The sequence below is a fragment of the Seriola lalandi genome, unplaced genomic scaffold (assembly GCF_002814215.2).
Source record: "Seriola lalandi dorsalis isolate HSWRI2012SDOR001 ecotype SW California unplaced genomic scaffold, Sedor1 jcf7180002054559, whole genome shotgun sequence".
NCBI classification, from domain to species: Eukaryota; Metazoa; Chordata; class Actinopteri; order Carangiformes; family Carangidae; genus Seriola; species Seriola lalandi.
The window spans coordinates 142,039-158,612 of record NW_019525112.1 but is presented as its reverse complement, the minus strand read 5'-3'; the positions used below and the strand labels follow the sequence as shown (position 1 = coordinate 158,612).

The 16,574-nt window shown below is 39.8% G+C and overlaps 1 protein-coding gene across 1 annotated transcript; it reads left to right on the top strand.

Moving 5' to 3' along the window:
• The first annotated feature begins 2,003 nt into the window (after positions 1-2,003).
• On the top strand, positions 2,004-8,949 carry jam2b (junctional adhesion molecule 2b). The gene is made up of 10 exons (XM_023415830.2): positions 2,004-2,157; positions 5,367-5,432; positions 5,920-6,030; positions 6,163-6,312; positions 6,963-7,144; positions 7,224-7,332; positions 7,421-7,528; positions 7,879-7,897; positions 7,998-8,049; positions 8,199-8,949. The coding sequence occupies exons 1-10, from the start codon at positions 2,106-2,108 to the stop codon at positions 8,235-8,237; spliced, it is 888 nt and encodes a 295-aa protein (XP_023271598.1). The 5' UTR covers positions 2,004-2,105; the 3' UTR covers positions 8,238-8,949.
• Positions 8,950-16,574: the final 7,625 nt, after the last annotated feature.

The following is a 16,574-nucleotide window of genomic DNA, read 5'->3' as shown; positions in this document are numbered from 1 at the left end:
GGGGGGGGGGGGGGGGGGGGGGGCTCTCCTTTCCTTAAACCTTAAAAACCTCCATTAAAACTTTAAATTTTTTGTTATTTAGAAGGCACTTGTTCATTTTGCTATTTAATGACATTTTTGAAAATGAATCTTGTAATTTAAAGTCACTCAAAGGGAAAGTCCCCTGAGACTCTGACGGTGAGTTTAAAAGCTTTAGAATTAGATCCTGTTCATCTTTAAGTTAGGCTTAAAGTATTTTTGCAACAGAATCAACAAATGAGTTTAATCCTGCTATAATCCTTGTTGGCACAAACCACTCACAGCGTTTTGTTTTGGGGTTTGTGCAGTAAAGTTTAAAATGATGTTTGGACTGACACTGCTGTCATCAAAGATCACAGTGCATTTAAAGTTGCCCCTTACTTCAATATCTGAGAGAGTGTGTTTATGTAAAACATGTTTGTGAGCAATGATCTGTGTTGTTATGGATGTGTGTGTTACATGACATCAGTGCGTATCGCTCACAGCGCAGCAGCTGGGATTGTTGACTGTGAACAGGTGCTGCAGCTGAGATTTTGTGAGCTAGTATTTCACTCATATTCTCCATGCGTTTATGCACACGTGCCTGCGTGCATGGCCCCTGTGTGGGTCTTTGTGTGTGCATATGGCCACAGATGTAAGCATGTGTGCACACTGACCACAGTGAGCGACAATGTGCTGTTGTGTGGTGAGAAACCGGATAGCCAAGGACACAGTAGCTCAGCCAGCAGCTGTTTCATCTCTGCACCTCCTATTACACTCATCAATGGTGACATGTGGAAAACTCACAGCTTCACTAACCACAGTCAGCTTCGTCTTTTCACCTCCAACTCAGTGGAGGATTAAATTAGTAAAGAAAATAATTTCAGAAATATTTATTTATTTATTACTATTATTTATACAGATTAGAGTGAGGCCTTCACAGTGAACCCTGCTGGAGGTTTTATGCAGCATTGTTCGTTAGAATTTGGCAAAAAGCTGCCATATATTACAGGTTTACTGTTCATATTGCCAACGTGATTATTTACCACCAAGCGTGAATCAAACATCTGATTCATATCCATATTCTATATCCAACATCTGGTTCTTTTAGGCTCTTTGTGGTGCCTGTAGATACCAGCACAGTTTTAAGAATGTCAAACTATGGCTCATGGGAAACCTGGAACTGCATAGATTTATGTTGTATGTAATCTCATAACATCTTTCTTTCTGTCTTTCTTTCTTTCTTTCTTTCTTTCTTTCTTTCTTTCTTTCTTTCTTTCTGTTTGACCAGGTAAGATTTTAGTGATGACAATTGTAGTTATTGTGTTGATTTGATGCAGTCCTGGAGGATCTTTTACTTAAGTAAAAGTAGCAACACAGTGTAAAAATACTCAGTTAGAAGTCCTGCATTGAACACTTTATTTCCAACAACTGTGAAATGTAGTAAGCATCAAAAGTAAAGTAACCATTATGCAAAATGATATTGTACTGCTGTAACCTATTATTGTTCTCTAGCAATTATTCATTAATATTTTAGCCATATATTATAAGCATTGTGCAATATATTATAAGCTGTCAGCAAAAGAAAGGAGCTGCTATAGTTGACAAGTTAAGAACAAGTAAGCCATACCAAACTAAAAGTATACTTCCAACCTCTGCTTCCATGTGTGTTGCTGCCTTTTCACATGGATTTTAGCTCTGTTTGCACAAAGGACCACAATGGGGAAACAAATATATTGGGCTTTATTGTGTCATCCTGATTTCTGGACATTTCAGTTGCATTCTTTTTTCTCATAAAGTCAAACAAACCATTAAAACAAACAAATAATATCAACTTTGAACACTGTCCTAATGGTACTGTATGATATAGCTACCACTACCACGGCAGATTAAAGAACACAAATTACACAGAATACCTCCCCTGCTTGCTCTGCCTGCTGAGAGGTTGGTGGTCTCCCGCATGCGCGCGCTCCTCGTCAGTTGTTGGATACGCGAACGCGCACTTGCATGCTGCAGATGGAACTTGAAGAAGCTGTGGAGAGTTTGGAGGAAAAACTGGATCCCATCGGACAAACACAGACCTGAGGCCGGATCCCAACTCCTGAAACATGAAGACCGTGAAGATGTTGGCGCTGCCTCTTCTCATCACTTTACTGCACAGTGAGTTTGTTTTATGCTTTTAAAAACTTTATGGGGGGATTTAAATAAAACGTTATTAACAGAAGAAAAAGGTGCTTTCAGCTTTCCTATCCATGATAGACAAACTGCTTAATGTTTTCTGATGAGTGAATGTATTTAGGCCAGTTTATGATGTGTACAGGCATCTATATGTTGAGAAGGACCTTTTTACCTTCTGGTAGCCTTTATTTCAGTCTGTTGTGTTTTCACTGGTTACTTTTCCCACAATGGATTTTATTGTCTCAGTTCATTTATTCTACTTGAAACATACTTTTTAAAGGTGTGGACAGAGAAAACGGAAAACTAACCTAAAACCTATCAAAGCTATTAGTTAGGGACTGTACGAAAATGATTGGTGTGGGGAGGGCGGTTGAACCTTATGTTTTAGTTTTTTAAAAAGCAAGACCCTTCACTTTACTGTTAATATTTTATTTGAACCCTCCCCTCGGAAACAACTACCTCACCCCCAGTATTTCAATAATTGGTCCAACTGAACTTACCAGAAAATAATTTAAAGAGGCAATATATAGGTTGTGGTTAAGCATATTCTTAATAGTTAAGTGTAAAAGGTTATAGTAAGTTTCATTATTCTTTAATTGATCTATTTTTTTGGAGATAAAATATAAATCTAGTTTGAGGAAAAATGAAAAGACCACCCTGAGCTTTCCCCAAAAACGTCAGACTTCCTTTCCTTCAGTCTTCCTCCATAATATTTCCCATACAGTCCCTTAGAAATTCAGCATATTGATGTGATTTCTGAATAATTTACAAGTTAATTAAAGTGTTTTTATGAAAGAAATATTTTAGTTAAATATTGCATGATTCAAGTGGCTTGTTGCCGCACATTTGCTGAAATGTATGTTGTGTATTGGAGACAAATTGTTTACTGTGATAACTGTTTATGTTTTCAATATGAAGCGAACTGAGGGGGTTTGTTTTACTGATGATTAGCTTACGTGATTGAGCTTTTGCATAACCCCACAATCAAGGGAGGAGGCGTGATGCATCCAATGACTGCATCAGGGGCTGAGATTGTGCAGGGAGTGGTCGCGGCTGGGCTTCATGTTTACACACTGAACCCGCTCTGATGCCGTTTGAGCCCGAGATCCACAGACTGATCAGACACATCACATGGCCCAGCGGAGGAGTTTGCGATCCCACTGTTTCAGTTTGAAGATGGCCCCTGACTGACCCTGCTGTTAATTGGACAGAGATTAAAAGGAGCACTTACTATCTGGAAAAATGCATTTGAAGTTGCTGTGGGAATTTTAAAGGGCAGAGGCTGCTCTCCAGAAAACATGCTTTATGTTAATAATTGCAGCTTTGACGTGTGTATACGTTTTGATCTTTCTTGAATTTCCTCATGAGGACCTCACAGAGATGAAAAGATTGAAATCTTTATCTTCTGTTTGTACAAAGTTATTAAAGAGATTGGAATAATTTTGGGCAACATTATATGGATGTTGTTTCAATTCCAACATCCTGTAACTAAAATACCCCCCCCCAAAAAAAAAACTAAAAAGTTAATTACCTGCAATCTGAAACACATACATTTGAATATGATTACAAATGTTATTTAAATGAATTGCATTTAAAACCTCAAACACAATGGATAACATAATACTGTAAATCCACGAACACATGCATGTTCAAATATTTTTTGTGGTCACATTAAGATCATTTCATTGCAAGGATTCTGATTTAGTGTTAAGTCAGACTTAAGTTTAAATTGGCTGAAGGTCAAAGTAAAGCATATACTGTGGACAGAGAACTTGGGGTTTAAGGTTCAACCACTGTAGATCCTCCCAACTGTGTGTGCTGCTGATGTCTGTGCGTGTGTGTGTGTGTGTGTGTGTGTGTGTGCCAGCTGAGAAGGGTAAGGTTACTGCCATAAAGAGGTGCTTTGTATGAATAAGAGAAGCACGCACACACACACACACACACACACACACACACACACACACACACACACACACACACACACACACACACAGTAACCGTCTGTGATATACATTAATAGTTCTCAAATATGATTCCTGGATTCTCCATCTATATCCTCTTGTGAAATGTGTAGTCCTTCCAGTCACAGTTTGAATGAATGTTAGTAGCAGTGGATTCATGGCAGATGTAAGTTTTCACAATATAAAAAGCAGCATAATATTGATCGAAATTTCTCTAATCTGCAGCATAATCCACTTCTCTGCTTCTACTTCCTTGTTTGATCTTCCACACTTTGTATCTTATTAAGCCATCCTTCAGTTACACTGTTTCCTGCTGTGAAAATTTTATTTCCAGTCAAATCTGTTGCAACTAACATGACATCAGATTAGCCACAGTCTATGTAATGTCAGAAGGAAAACATTAACTTTTACAGCCACTGTTCAAGTGAGTATTTGGTACTAATTGTGTGCATGTGTGTGTGTGTGGGTGTGTGTGTGATTGTTTAAGGGACAGATCACTAAAAGAGGTTATCAGGTCAAGCTAAAGCAGCTTGTCGGAGAGTCATCCATCACCTGCATTCCTACACACCACCGCTCCTGGCACCACCAGGATGAGGCTAAACGCACTATATATCTGTGTGTGTGTGTGTAATGGTTGGTATTACCATCTTTGTGAGGACTCATTTCAGTTTCAAATCATCATAATAAGGACATTTCTGGGTTTTGAGGATATTCCAGCTGGTCCTCACTTCAGAGAACTGCTTGAAGGTTCAGACTCGGTTTTAAGGCTCAGGTTAAAATTCAGTGTCGCTCCGGACTAGGGATCAGGGAATGCATTACATCAAGTGGGGTCCTCAGAAATGCAGATAGACCAACTTGTGTGTGTTTGCATCTACACAAAAAGCAGGCAGATTTGCACATAATATTCTGTTGTGGGAACTAAAAGTTCTTGTGCTGTTTCTCTACATGGTGGGGATGTGTGTGCAGTTCAGTGTTGATCAATGACTGGTATGTGTAGGCAGTGACTCTTCTCTATTCTGTTTACATGTCTGGTTGTACTTCCAGTCTCTGATTGCGCTGGAGTCCAAGACGCTCTGGCAGGCCCTCAGCCTGACCTATAGATATATTACAGAGAGATGTAATTCTGTTTCTCATCAAGAATGTGTCAAGAAAACGACTTTAAGGTTGTTGTACTTGGTGGTAAAACTGGTTAACGGTTTATAACTTTAACTGATCCTTATATCCCAACAGGCCCTGTCTGTCTGTCAGTTACCGTGAGCAGCAGTAAACCCAAAGTGGAGGTCCATGAACACACAGGTGAGACTTTCTATCCCACTATTTTTCACCTCAGAAATGTCTAATGTCATTTGTTGTTCTTGAACATCTCTCTTATCTTTAATGCCTTATTGATTCACCTTGATTGAATTTGTTTTGCGGTAAATTTTTGTCATTTAATTCTAAATGAAAACAAACAAACCACTGATTAAAAACATGTGGGTACATATGACTATGAAATATAAGATCTTAGATCCGATATCTGTGTGTTTGTCATTCCAAAACAAATCGTCCAGATCAACAGCCAAAACAATGCAAAACAGATTTTTAAACAGATTGACCTTACACCTTAAATTACAGGGAAAACAGCTGATATCTCATTTCATGCAAAAAAAAACCAGCAATCACTGAACAGTAAATATGTACTTAAAACCTTATACACATCCAATGTTACTTAATGCTCACCAGGTTTCATAAACACAATTTAATGTAAAAAGTGCATTTGCTGCTGTGTTTCCTGTCCTCTCAGACGCAGTGCTGGCCTGTGAGTTTAGGACAGAGAAAGATCAGAACCCTCGAATCGAGTGGAAGAAGCGAGGGAAGGCGGTGACATTCGTGTACTTTAATAACAAATTTACTGGTGAGTGACAGATTTTACTGCATATATTCCTCTGACTACCCTGAATTCAAAACACTGCTTTTCTTGGCATCATCCTTTCATCCTTACAACTTAGTTAAGCTTTGTCAACCGTCTGTCATCTCTCCACCTCAGGTTCATATGCAGACCGGGCCAGGATAGACGGAGCAACGTTGACGATACACTCGGTTTCTCAGAAAGACTCGGGGGAGTACCGCTGTGAGGTGACTGCCAGCGAGGACCACGTCAGCCTGGGAGAGGCTATTGTAACCCTCAATGTGCTCGGTATGTGTTTGTGTGAACGTGTGAATATGCGTATACAGAATTGTGCAAAGGTTTTATACACTGAAAGTGATCCTTGGATGGGCCTTTAAAGTACATAAAACCCAGCAATAATGTACATACACAATGAAAACACACAAAACCCAACAAGAAAATCCATATATAAAACAGCAAAAGATACAACTTACAAACGATTATGCAATAATCAGATCATTCAGGACAACATCAGCGATCCCTCAATAAAATTCTTTCAATTAAAATGATCCCAGTCATGATCCGGTTTTCTGAAGAGTTCCACATGTTGATCCTGATCTGTGATCACTGACAACAAAAAAAAGCATGTTGCCCTGTTGCCTTTTCAAACCCGGAAGTTGGTTTTGTGTTTAGTGTGTTCAGAGTCACACTATGAAATATGAAGGGTATAAATGATAATCCAAAGGCTCCAGTTTCCTCTCACAGTTCAAAGACAGTTCATGTGGCATCATAAATTGTGCTTTGATACAATGAATGAATCATTAGATCGCTCCACATTCACTAAACAACAAAATCCATCAACAAAAGTAATATTTAAGTTATTTAAGGTGGATTTATCCTTTCAGAAAATGACAAATAAATATTCAAATGTACTCATGATGTGCTCTCTGCTCCCTCAGTGCCTCCCCATGTCCCGTCCTGCGAGGTGCCGAGCTCTGTGTTTGTCGGCTCAGGCCTCGAGCTTCTCTGTAAGGACAAACTGAGCGTGCCTCCTGCCACCTACCGCTGGTACAAAGACAACAAGGCTCTGACGTCCACAGCAGACACTCCTTACAACATCGACACAAACAAGGGCACGCTGGTGAGTGACCACCACGCAGTCACACTGCTGTTGCTGTCTACACGTCCCCACTCACCTTTCTTTCGTCTGTCCTGAGCAGAAGTTTAAGAGTGTGTCCAAAATGGACACGGGGATGTACCGCTGTGAGTCGTCCAACAGTGTGGGGGCGCCCAAGAGTTGTGTGGCCCAACAACTGAAAGTTATGGAATGTAAGTGATTTTGGTAAAACGACTTGTTGGTGTTTACATGCCATGCACCAGAGACTGAAGAAAGAATCTCTTTCCCCCCTCCTTCTAGATCCTTTGAATATGACCATTTTGATAGCAGGAGCTGTAGGATTTCTGATGCTCGTCCTCTTCTGCTGCATCTGTGTGTGTGTCTGCCAACGCCGGGGCTGCTGCAAGAGTGAGTAGTGTACTGCTGTTGAGTTTGTGTGTGTGTGTGAGAGAGAGAGAGGGAGAGACTTTCATTAGACTACTTTCATATTCAATATGTTACTGAAATAAAATGAACAGAAGTAAAACTATCTGTAATAACTGAAGTGCAGTAAGAAGTGCAATATTTCCTTCTGAAAAGTGATGGACTAGAAGTTGAAAGAAGGAAATACTGAAGTAAAGTACAAGTATCTGATACAATGCAGGTAACTTAAGTAAGTGACTGCCTACACGTAATGAGGGAAATGTCCAACATCAGGTATGACTGTATTAATTCTGCTGTTTTCACTGACCTTTCCTCTTTGTTGTGTCTTTGAACAGAGGGAAAGAAAACAAAGAGGTGAGCGTCTCACTCTTCACTCAGACTCTTGTTTGGCCTGTAGCTGTGTGTTATTGACTGATAATGAGCTCAGACTGAACTGCCACCCTTTGTCTTTCAGTACCAAGTCCTACAACCCTCCTCCTCCTCCTCCTCCTCCTTCCACCCGCAATGTGAGTGATCAAAGGGATTGTTTTCGTGTCAGGGCTTGTTTTGCTTGCTGTCGTGAATTTGGCTTGCCATTAAATGCTGTTGATAAATTGCTGATAACACCGGCCCCTAGTGACTTAAAGGAAATGGCTTATTGTATGTCTCTCTACAGCTCAAGCACTACAAACAAACTCAGTCCTTCATGATCTGAGAGGGAAACAGTCTGACTTCAAACCATCCGAACTCTGAAGTAAACACTTACTGTTCAGCACAGTGGAAACCTACTCCACTATCACCTCGCTTTTGGACGTCTGCTCATTGCTGCACTGGACGGACTCACACACAGACATTATGTTCAGATATCGAGCAAAACCAAAGAGTTAATCATGATTTTTGCGAAAAGCCTTGCTGCTTCCTAAACACTGACATTTGTTTGTTGGCTGTTTGGAAAAGGGTTCGTCATGTCCATATCTACTACACACTTCCAAAACTGTCAATGCAAAATCCAGCTAAACTTTTTCAAATGCTGTGTAATATGTTAATATGATTCACTATCTTCCTAAGTTTAAGATATGTCTCTCTTATGCCACCTATAGGCAAGTTGCTGTAACTATCCACACTGATAATGCTAAAATCCTGTATATAGATTGTGTCACAAATGGCTGTATCCTTCTTATTGCCTTCAGTTAATATTTACATATAGAGACGTTGTTTTGTATGAGGTTATCATTTTGATATATTTTTATAAAGCTGTTTGTGTGTTGATCTCATGTTATAATTGTATACATTTATATGATGTGAATTGAGTGACAAATGAACAGGTGTCTGCACACACTGAATGGTGCTTTGGAAGCTTTTAAAAGCTTTGACACACAAATATTTGCTGAGTATTTCATGATCAATAAAGAAAGAAAAAAAAATCAGCACGTCTAAATCAAAGCTGCATAGTTTATTGGTTGTAGTACACTAGTGGACGTATTCGGCTCCTTCAAGAAAGGTAGAAATACCAGAGTGGAAAAGGTTCTATTACAAGTAACAGTCCTGCATTCAAAATGTCATTTAAAGGAGATATTTGTAAGTTTTGCTGTTGCTACATTGCTAGCGTTAGCATACGCAGCTGTTTATTTACAGAAGCAACGTTGCGAGTTCAGCATCAAACTTCATTCCTTTACTCACCAACATCTGTCTGCAGTGGTGGAAAGCAACGCCAGTGTTAACTTTTGTCTCTATCACGTCTTTTCCTCTACTGAAGTTAGCATGCTAACCAGCAAGGTAGCCTGTAGCCCCCAATCTGCCCTGAAGACATGTTTATTTCAGCTGTAAAGTTGGGCACTTTAACATGGGAGTGTATGGAAGTTGACTCCCTTTTGGAGCCAGCCTCAAGCTGCCATTTGAAGAAGTGCAGTTTGTGGTAGTTTCGTGTTGGCATCATTTTTCAGCCTTGGAGGTTGCGGCTTGATTATAACCTCTTGTCTTGTAAACACATTGAAGGCCAAAGCTCTTGTCAAGCGACAATCTTCACCCACTCACACCTGCTCACCGGCAAGAAATCACATTTGGGAAGAAAACTTGAGAAAATGGCCTCTTTAAGTAAAGGAACAAAAGTATCATTAGCAAAATGTACTGAAAGTAGGCCGATCAAAAGTATTCATTATGCAAAAAACATCACTCCACTCAGAGTGTGATATTATTAAAAATAAATTCGTTCATTAGCAAATGGTAGCATGTTAATGAGTGAGACTAAGATAGTGAACACTGAAAACATTCCTGTTAAACATTAGCATCTTAGCATTGACACCGTGAGCCGGAGATGTATTGATGAGGTGGTGCATACATACACATACTGTATATAAAAGCACACATAATATATACATATTGCTCAGTAAAACCATGTTGTCATCATGTTAGCATGACCTCAGTGCCTGTAAGTGCAGCCTCACAGAAGCATTACTCATTGAATTCTTATTATAATTATTATTACTCTTATCAGTGTATACAGGACATACTTCAAATGCTCTGACTCTTTTTCCTCCATGTTAGAAAAGAGGAAACAGTTGCTATGTGCCAAAAAACATCGTTTTTTTTATAGAGAATGTACTGTACAAACAAGGTAATAAATGTGTTGCTTATTACTACACACAGTGGAACAATACCGACAGATTTACTGTCTTTGCAGCTGTGGTGGAGGTGCCATGGGTTTGTGATTACAGATCTTGGAGAGGCGCTTTTATTAGGTGATGGTATCATCACTAACTACTAACTACTACTAACGTTGATCTGTCTCTTTCTTTTTCTCTGGGTGTATCAGGAAGACCTGTTTGCCACCAAATAAGGAAACGAACTCCATTGTTTAAAATATGTATTTATCTTTTCTTTTGCGTTCATTCTTTTGACTAAGCAGTTTTTTTGGGGATGTGCACACGGTCTGCTTCCATTGAGCAGAATCCATTGATCTTTTGGCCACTAGATGGCATCACAGCACTTGGTGAATGTGTACATTCCAGCACAGACTATAGGCCTACAGCTACAGGATGCCAGCCTTTATCCATTATTTGTCTATGGACAGAAGCACTATTGTTCTCCTCCCTTTGTACTCGTCGTTCTACTTATTGTTGCGCCCATAAATTAAAGGTCATGAAAAGCACTGATTTCCGGCAGCTTCACTTCCATGAGTGTTTAAAGGACATTCATTGTCAGTGTCGGTTTTCATGATTTAAAGATTTGACTCATGTTAAAAACTGCACATTTTATATATGTTTGCATCTGGCCTCTGCATAGGCTAAGTGCTACAATGCAGACAGAGTCAGGAACCAGTGACAGAAATCTATTCTTGCTCATGGTCATAACCTTCTCTGACGTTCACATTGAGTGGATCCTATTGATCTGCTTATATGGCTGCTCATGAGAGCTCAGACCTCCCGGATCAGGACAGGACATCAGCTGAGCTCTACAACATGCAGATGTTGTTACACCGTCTATTGTGTGTAAAAACTGTAATGGGAACTGCGTTGTACCAGGGTATGATAATTCTCACTATACAACTAGACAACACTGCAAAGTGGCAAACATAGTGTCACCATGTGGAGTCCCTCTAGAAACAGTTTGACTCCCTCAATAGATTGTAAAACACATTTTATATTTTTTTATTTTGATATAGATCTAGATGAGGAAAAGCTTGAACAAAATGTTGTTGCTCAATAATACAATAATAATAATAATAATCATATGTCTAAAAGTATTGCAATATTATGATGATACTCAAATCGGGCATTTTGTTCTGTACTCTCATGAACCTGTTATAACTGAAAGTATTATTTGCTGTGGTTGTTTTGTATTTTTGTATTGTGGTAGCTATAACATTAACACACAGTATAACTGCTGTAAACTGAACATTGTGGGTATTATTTGTGTTGTATTCAGCGATGGAAGAAGTATTCAGAGCCTCTACTTACAGTAACATACTATAAAGTAAAAATACTCTTGTACAAATAAAAGTCCCACATTCATAAATTAGTAAAACTAGACAAGTCTAATCAGCACAATTAAGTTAACATATAAAAACTAAAAGCAGTAAATTATTGTTATTGACGTGTTAAAACAAGAGCAGCTTGTTGAAGTTGACCTAGTTCAGACTCTTTCATAAAGGGCAAACCCTTCGTTCACCCACACGGATATTATTTTGCTTGATTAGACCTTTATTTTCAGGACAGTGTGGGTGTGTACTAACTGGGTTTGACTGACATTTCCATTTCTGTCCCTCTTCTCTTGGTTTGTTTCAGAACAAGTTTCAACTTTTATCACCTCCAGCTTGGTAATTTCCAGCAGAGCTTTGCATGACTCCAACCTGAGTAGGTAGAATCAGCCAGAACAACCGCAAACATGCATGTGGGTATGCATTACCTAAAAACTGTACTGAACTAACATACCTTTTTTAAAAAAAAATTTAAATGTACTTTGCAAAACAAATTTTGTTTTGGGAAACTACATAGACTTCCTGGAGCCTAACCCTAATCACTATTTGCCTAATTCAAACCTTTGCCCTAACTCAGAGTCTACACTGATGCCACACACACACACACACACACACACACACACACACACACACACACACACACACACACATTCCCTAACATCCAGATCTGGTGGCTGGCTAATGGCACTGGCTCAACTGCCCGGTATGGCCATTTTTTGTGGTTCCCTTTGAACATCTTAACAGGCCTTCTTTATGGATGCCTGCCGTGGATTACAGCTCCAGGGGGCTGTTATATCACATTTTGTAAATGCGTGTGTATCTGTCAGATAGCGACAGAGGAAAGAGAGTGTGAAAATAAGTGAGAGAGGGAAAAAGAGAGAGAGAGCAGTTGAGCGTGAGTGGGCGGTGGCTGTCAAATGAAATTAGATTAAGCCTCAAGCCAGGTTTCCTCCAAGACGTCTCCTTCCTGTGCTGTTTGGCAGTGGAGCCTCACCCTCAGTGCACTCTGTGAGTTGAGCTCCCCTGAAAACCTCCAGGAGCATCTATGAGCAGGTGGCACAATGCTCACAACACATGGCGCTCCACCCGCAGGGATTAAGTCGCTTTTTTCATTTTTAACAACAATTTTTCTGCTAAAAAAAAGAATCTGTTTCTGCCAGTTTTGTTTGTGAGTTTGGTTTCTTTGTTTCTGGTGTTATTCCTGCGTCCCCCTCTGCCTCCCAGTGTGTTGCACTTCTGCAGCTCCCATAGACCTGCGCATTAGCAGCTCGTGGGTTATGCAAAACTTACATCATACAGACATCGATGTATTTATGCCTCAGGGAAATTGTTGTGGCAAAGGGAGCAGGAAGAATACCACTGACACAGGGATTACCACAGGAAACTCTCTCTTCCCGCTTTAGCAGTAAGAAATAGCAACTTTTAAACATTTAAACCCCACCAGACGACATCCCCTACAGTTTCATTAAATCTTTATACTGTGGTTCTCTTACAATACTGAGAGTCCTGCTGTGTGTGTGTGTGTGTGTGTGTGTGTGTGTGTGTGTGTTTGTGTGTGTGTGTGTGTTTGTGTGTGTGTGTGTGTGTGTGTGTGTGAAGCCCAGAGTGGGAGCAGAAAGAAAGTTTGCTATTTGTACTCTCTGTTTTCTGTCTTCAGTATGAACTGTGCTCTCATTTAGCATCGTTCACCGACAAGGCTGTTAGGTGTAATTAGAACAGAAACGGAGGATGGAAACACACACACACGCATGCACATGCACATGCACACACATACGCACACACGCGCACACACACACACACACACACACACACACACGCACACACACATGCATGCACACACACACAGGGCGCCCTGTCCTCCTGCACAAGCAATCAGTCAGGACTGACTCCCACAGCACCACTGTGCTTATTTAAGCTCAGATAGGAACAGTGTAGGAAGAGTGTTATACAGATGAAATGTTTTGTCTGTGTGTGTGTGTGTGTGTGTGTGTGTGTGTGTGTGTGTGTGTGTGTGTGTGTGTGTGTGAAAAAGACTGTTATTTGAAGGCATTACCTGATATTCGTGTCCTGAATGCCAAGTAGTTTTGTTAAGAGCTAATGTATTCAAATTTTTTCGCATTATTAACAAACTAGTCATAAAATCCAATTAGTAGGTCTGATTTTATCAGAGGCTAAAAGAGCTGCTTCAATTAAAACTTTAACTCTCAAAGTCTCTGAAAAAACTGAGGACACCGCTGACTATGACCCAAACAAAGAAAAACTGCAGAAATAGTAAAAAAAAAAATGCTCATCATAACTTCCCAAAGCCAGAGTTGACATATTTAAATGTTGTGTTGTATCCAAACAACAGAGCAAAACCAAAAGAAATTCAGCTTATTATGGTAAAAGACTGAGGAAACAAAAAAACATTAATCAAATCTTGTGAATGGACTAACTGAGAGGTTTGGAGATGTAGAGTGGTCATTTACTGCACTGCCTCTGTAGCTCAACGTCCCAGCTGATCTGTGGATCTGAGGGTTTGTGGTCAGTTCTTCTGCTCCTGCAGCATTTCAGTGCATTGTCTTACTAATAAACACACCGCGTGCAGTTGACACACTTTGGCAACTGCTAATTTTAACAAGGGGGACAGGATGCAGTCACATTATGGTCAGTGACTAACTGGATATACTGACCAAATGTGGAACATGCTGTGTTTTACATCCTCAGTCTGTAATGCTTTACTTTAGATTCCCCTGTTTAGCATTTAAAAGCAGCACATAAACATTTAATAATTCATTTATAACACATTATAATGTAGTTATAAGCAGATCTAAATGCTCATTAATGTATTTGTCACCACCTATAATGGCTGCTGAATAAAAATATACTGAATTATAATATAATAAAGTATTGTTAATAATATTAAATAAAGGAGAAGTTAAAACTGCTGACACATACTGTACATTAATGAACCTATAAAAATGTTCTTATAGTGCAACAACATTACATACAAGTTCAAGTAAAGGTTAGCGCACTGGCTAATACAACACACATGGATAAATATATATAATATAGATCAGATACAAGTCCAGACTGCAGCCATCAAACCAACTTTAAATGCGTGCACCATATAAAAGACTGATACGTGTTTTGTAATTTGAATGTAGCTTTTAAAATAATTTGCATAACACATTTATACACCGAACACCCTTTTTGTTTTTCACGAACAATAAATACAAAAAAACACAATGGATTCCATCTTAAGAGATGATGAAAAACCTCAGCACTTCAAATTCACAAACCTCACTCATCATTTGTTTCAAGCTGCATAATGTGTCCGATCCTGTGCGAGGAATTATCTGGTTCCAGCCCCTCATGCTGAAGTGCTTCTTTCATCTGCAATTTTTCTTTGGTGATTCAAATATAACGAATGAATGACGTGAGGTGAAATGAAATGGCAATCCAGCCTAATTATCAGACTATTGCTGCACATGATTTACATCACATGTGCCCTTTATGTTTATGTTCATTTCTGCCTTTTGGTCTGCAGCAAAGTATGTGAGTGGAAAATATTCAGGTCTTTTGCTTTGCTAGCCGCTGTGTTTTGACCACATACCTCTTTACCTTTTCCACTTGATTTGTCTGTAAGCTTGTTTACAGTTTTGTATTGTGGCTTGTGAGAGCCATCACACTCAATCATACAGTTTATGGGCAGCCAGAGAACCAATACACTGAACTATTAAGCTGCTGAAAGCTGCGCAGAGCTTCAGATTTCTGGTGGTTTAAGCTAAAAGACCTTTCACCAGAAATATATATATATATATATATATATATATATATATAAAGATACAGTCTTTCTTTTCAGTGTTAATATGTTATATATAAATATTTTTCTTTATATATTAACAAGCAATAAGAATTAATGAGCAAAAATCTCAGTCTCTATTGTCTGCAGTGCTGCCTCAAACGCAGTGACTTCATTTGCTAATGAATACAGTATGTTTCGAATGTCCTGAAACCAAAATTATAACCGAGCTTCCTGTAGGTTTTGTTCAGATGGAACACTGATCACATGAAGTACGCAGACTTGTCAGATGTCTGTTCAGCTCCACACTGCCCATCAGTACCTTAGATCCTGTGCTGCAGTGTGCTATGTGCTATGTGATAAGACTGTTTAGCATTCAAGAGGAATCCTCGCACTCAAGTACTCCCAGTATTATGCTTTTAACTCATTCCCCCCAGAGGAGCAGAGGGATAGAGAGAGGAGGGAGTAGAAAGGGATGCAGAGACAGAAGGATCCTTATGGGAAGAGTGAAATTTCATAGGACAAAAGCCCGTTATTGAATTCCTGTCATGATTCTTTGGATAATAACCTCCACTATCCTGCCCCCAAAGAAGCATGTAAGGTCTCGCACAATCCCACCCCCATCTGATTCCACTGGCTGGAAAAGTGTAAGTGCGTGCACTGTCCCACCGCTCGCTGGATGCTACTGAACGCCTCTGTATTGGATTAGACTTTCTGTCCCTTGAGCGGGGCTTAGAAAACATCGCAATGCATCCCATCAGTGTGTGAAACACCATGCGGCGACCACTTTGAGCGTGGCTTTATCCAGCTAATGGCATTGGTGAAGTCATGCCCGGTTAAAGAAAGAACACGAGCTGTATCTGAGCGTTAAGCCTGCACTGATCATCTGGCCACAGGAGCCATGATGAGGCCTGATTGCTGTGTGATTTGAGCATCCTCAGACCCACAGCTCATCAATAACCCTCGCAGCTCGGCTCTGCAACACACTGCACTGCAGCAGGACACAGGCATCAGCAAGATGAATATTTATCAAAGCCATAAAAAGGCACAGGAAACAATTTCTTCGTCACAGAAAACAGGCAGGGGCAAAAACTCTTCTGGCTGCATTTTCAAAAAAACAATGCTGTAATTCAAACACACGGCCTGCCGGGGAATTGCAATGACATGAAGACGTTCGTGCACTACATGGGTAGGACACACTTTTTCCATTTGTGGCAGCTGATTGGTGAATGAAAGAATGACCAGGTTTAATTAAGTGTTCTTTGGATTTAGAATAATTGTCTACGCTAATC

Coding starts and splice junctions, on each gene's coding strand:
- jam2b (XM_023415830.2), top strand. CDS start 2,106: ATGAAGACCGTGAAGATGTTGGCGCTGCCTCTTCTCATCACTTTACTG. Junction 6,031..6,162: donor CTTTAATAACAAATTTACTG/GTGAGTGACAGA, acceptor TCTCCACCTCAG/GTTCATATGCAGACCGGGCC. Junction 6,313..6,962: donor TGTAACCCTCAATGTGCTCG/GTATGTGTTTGT, acceptor CTGCTCCCTCAG/TGCCTCCCCATGTCCCGTCC.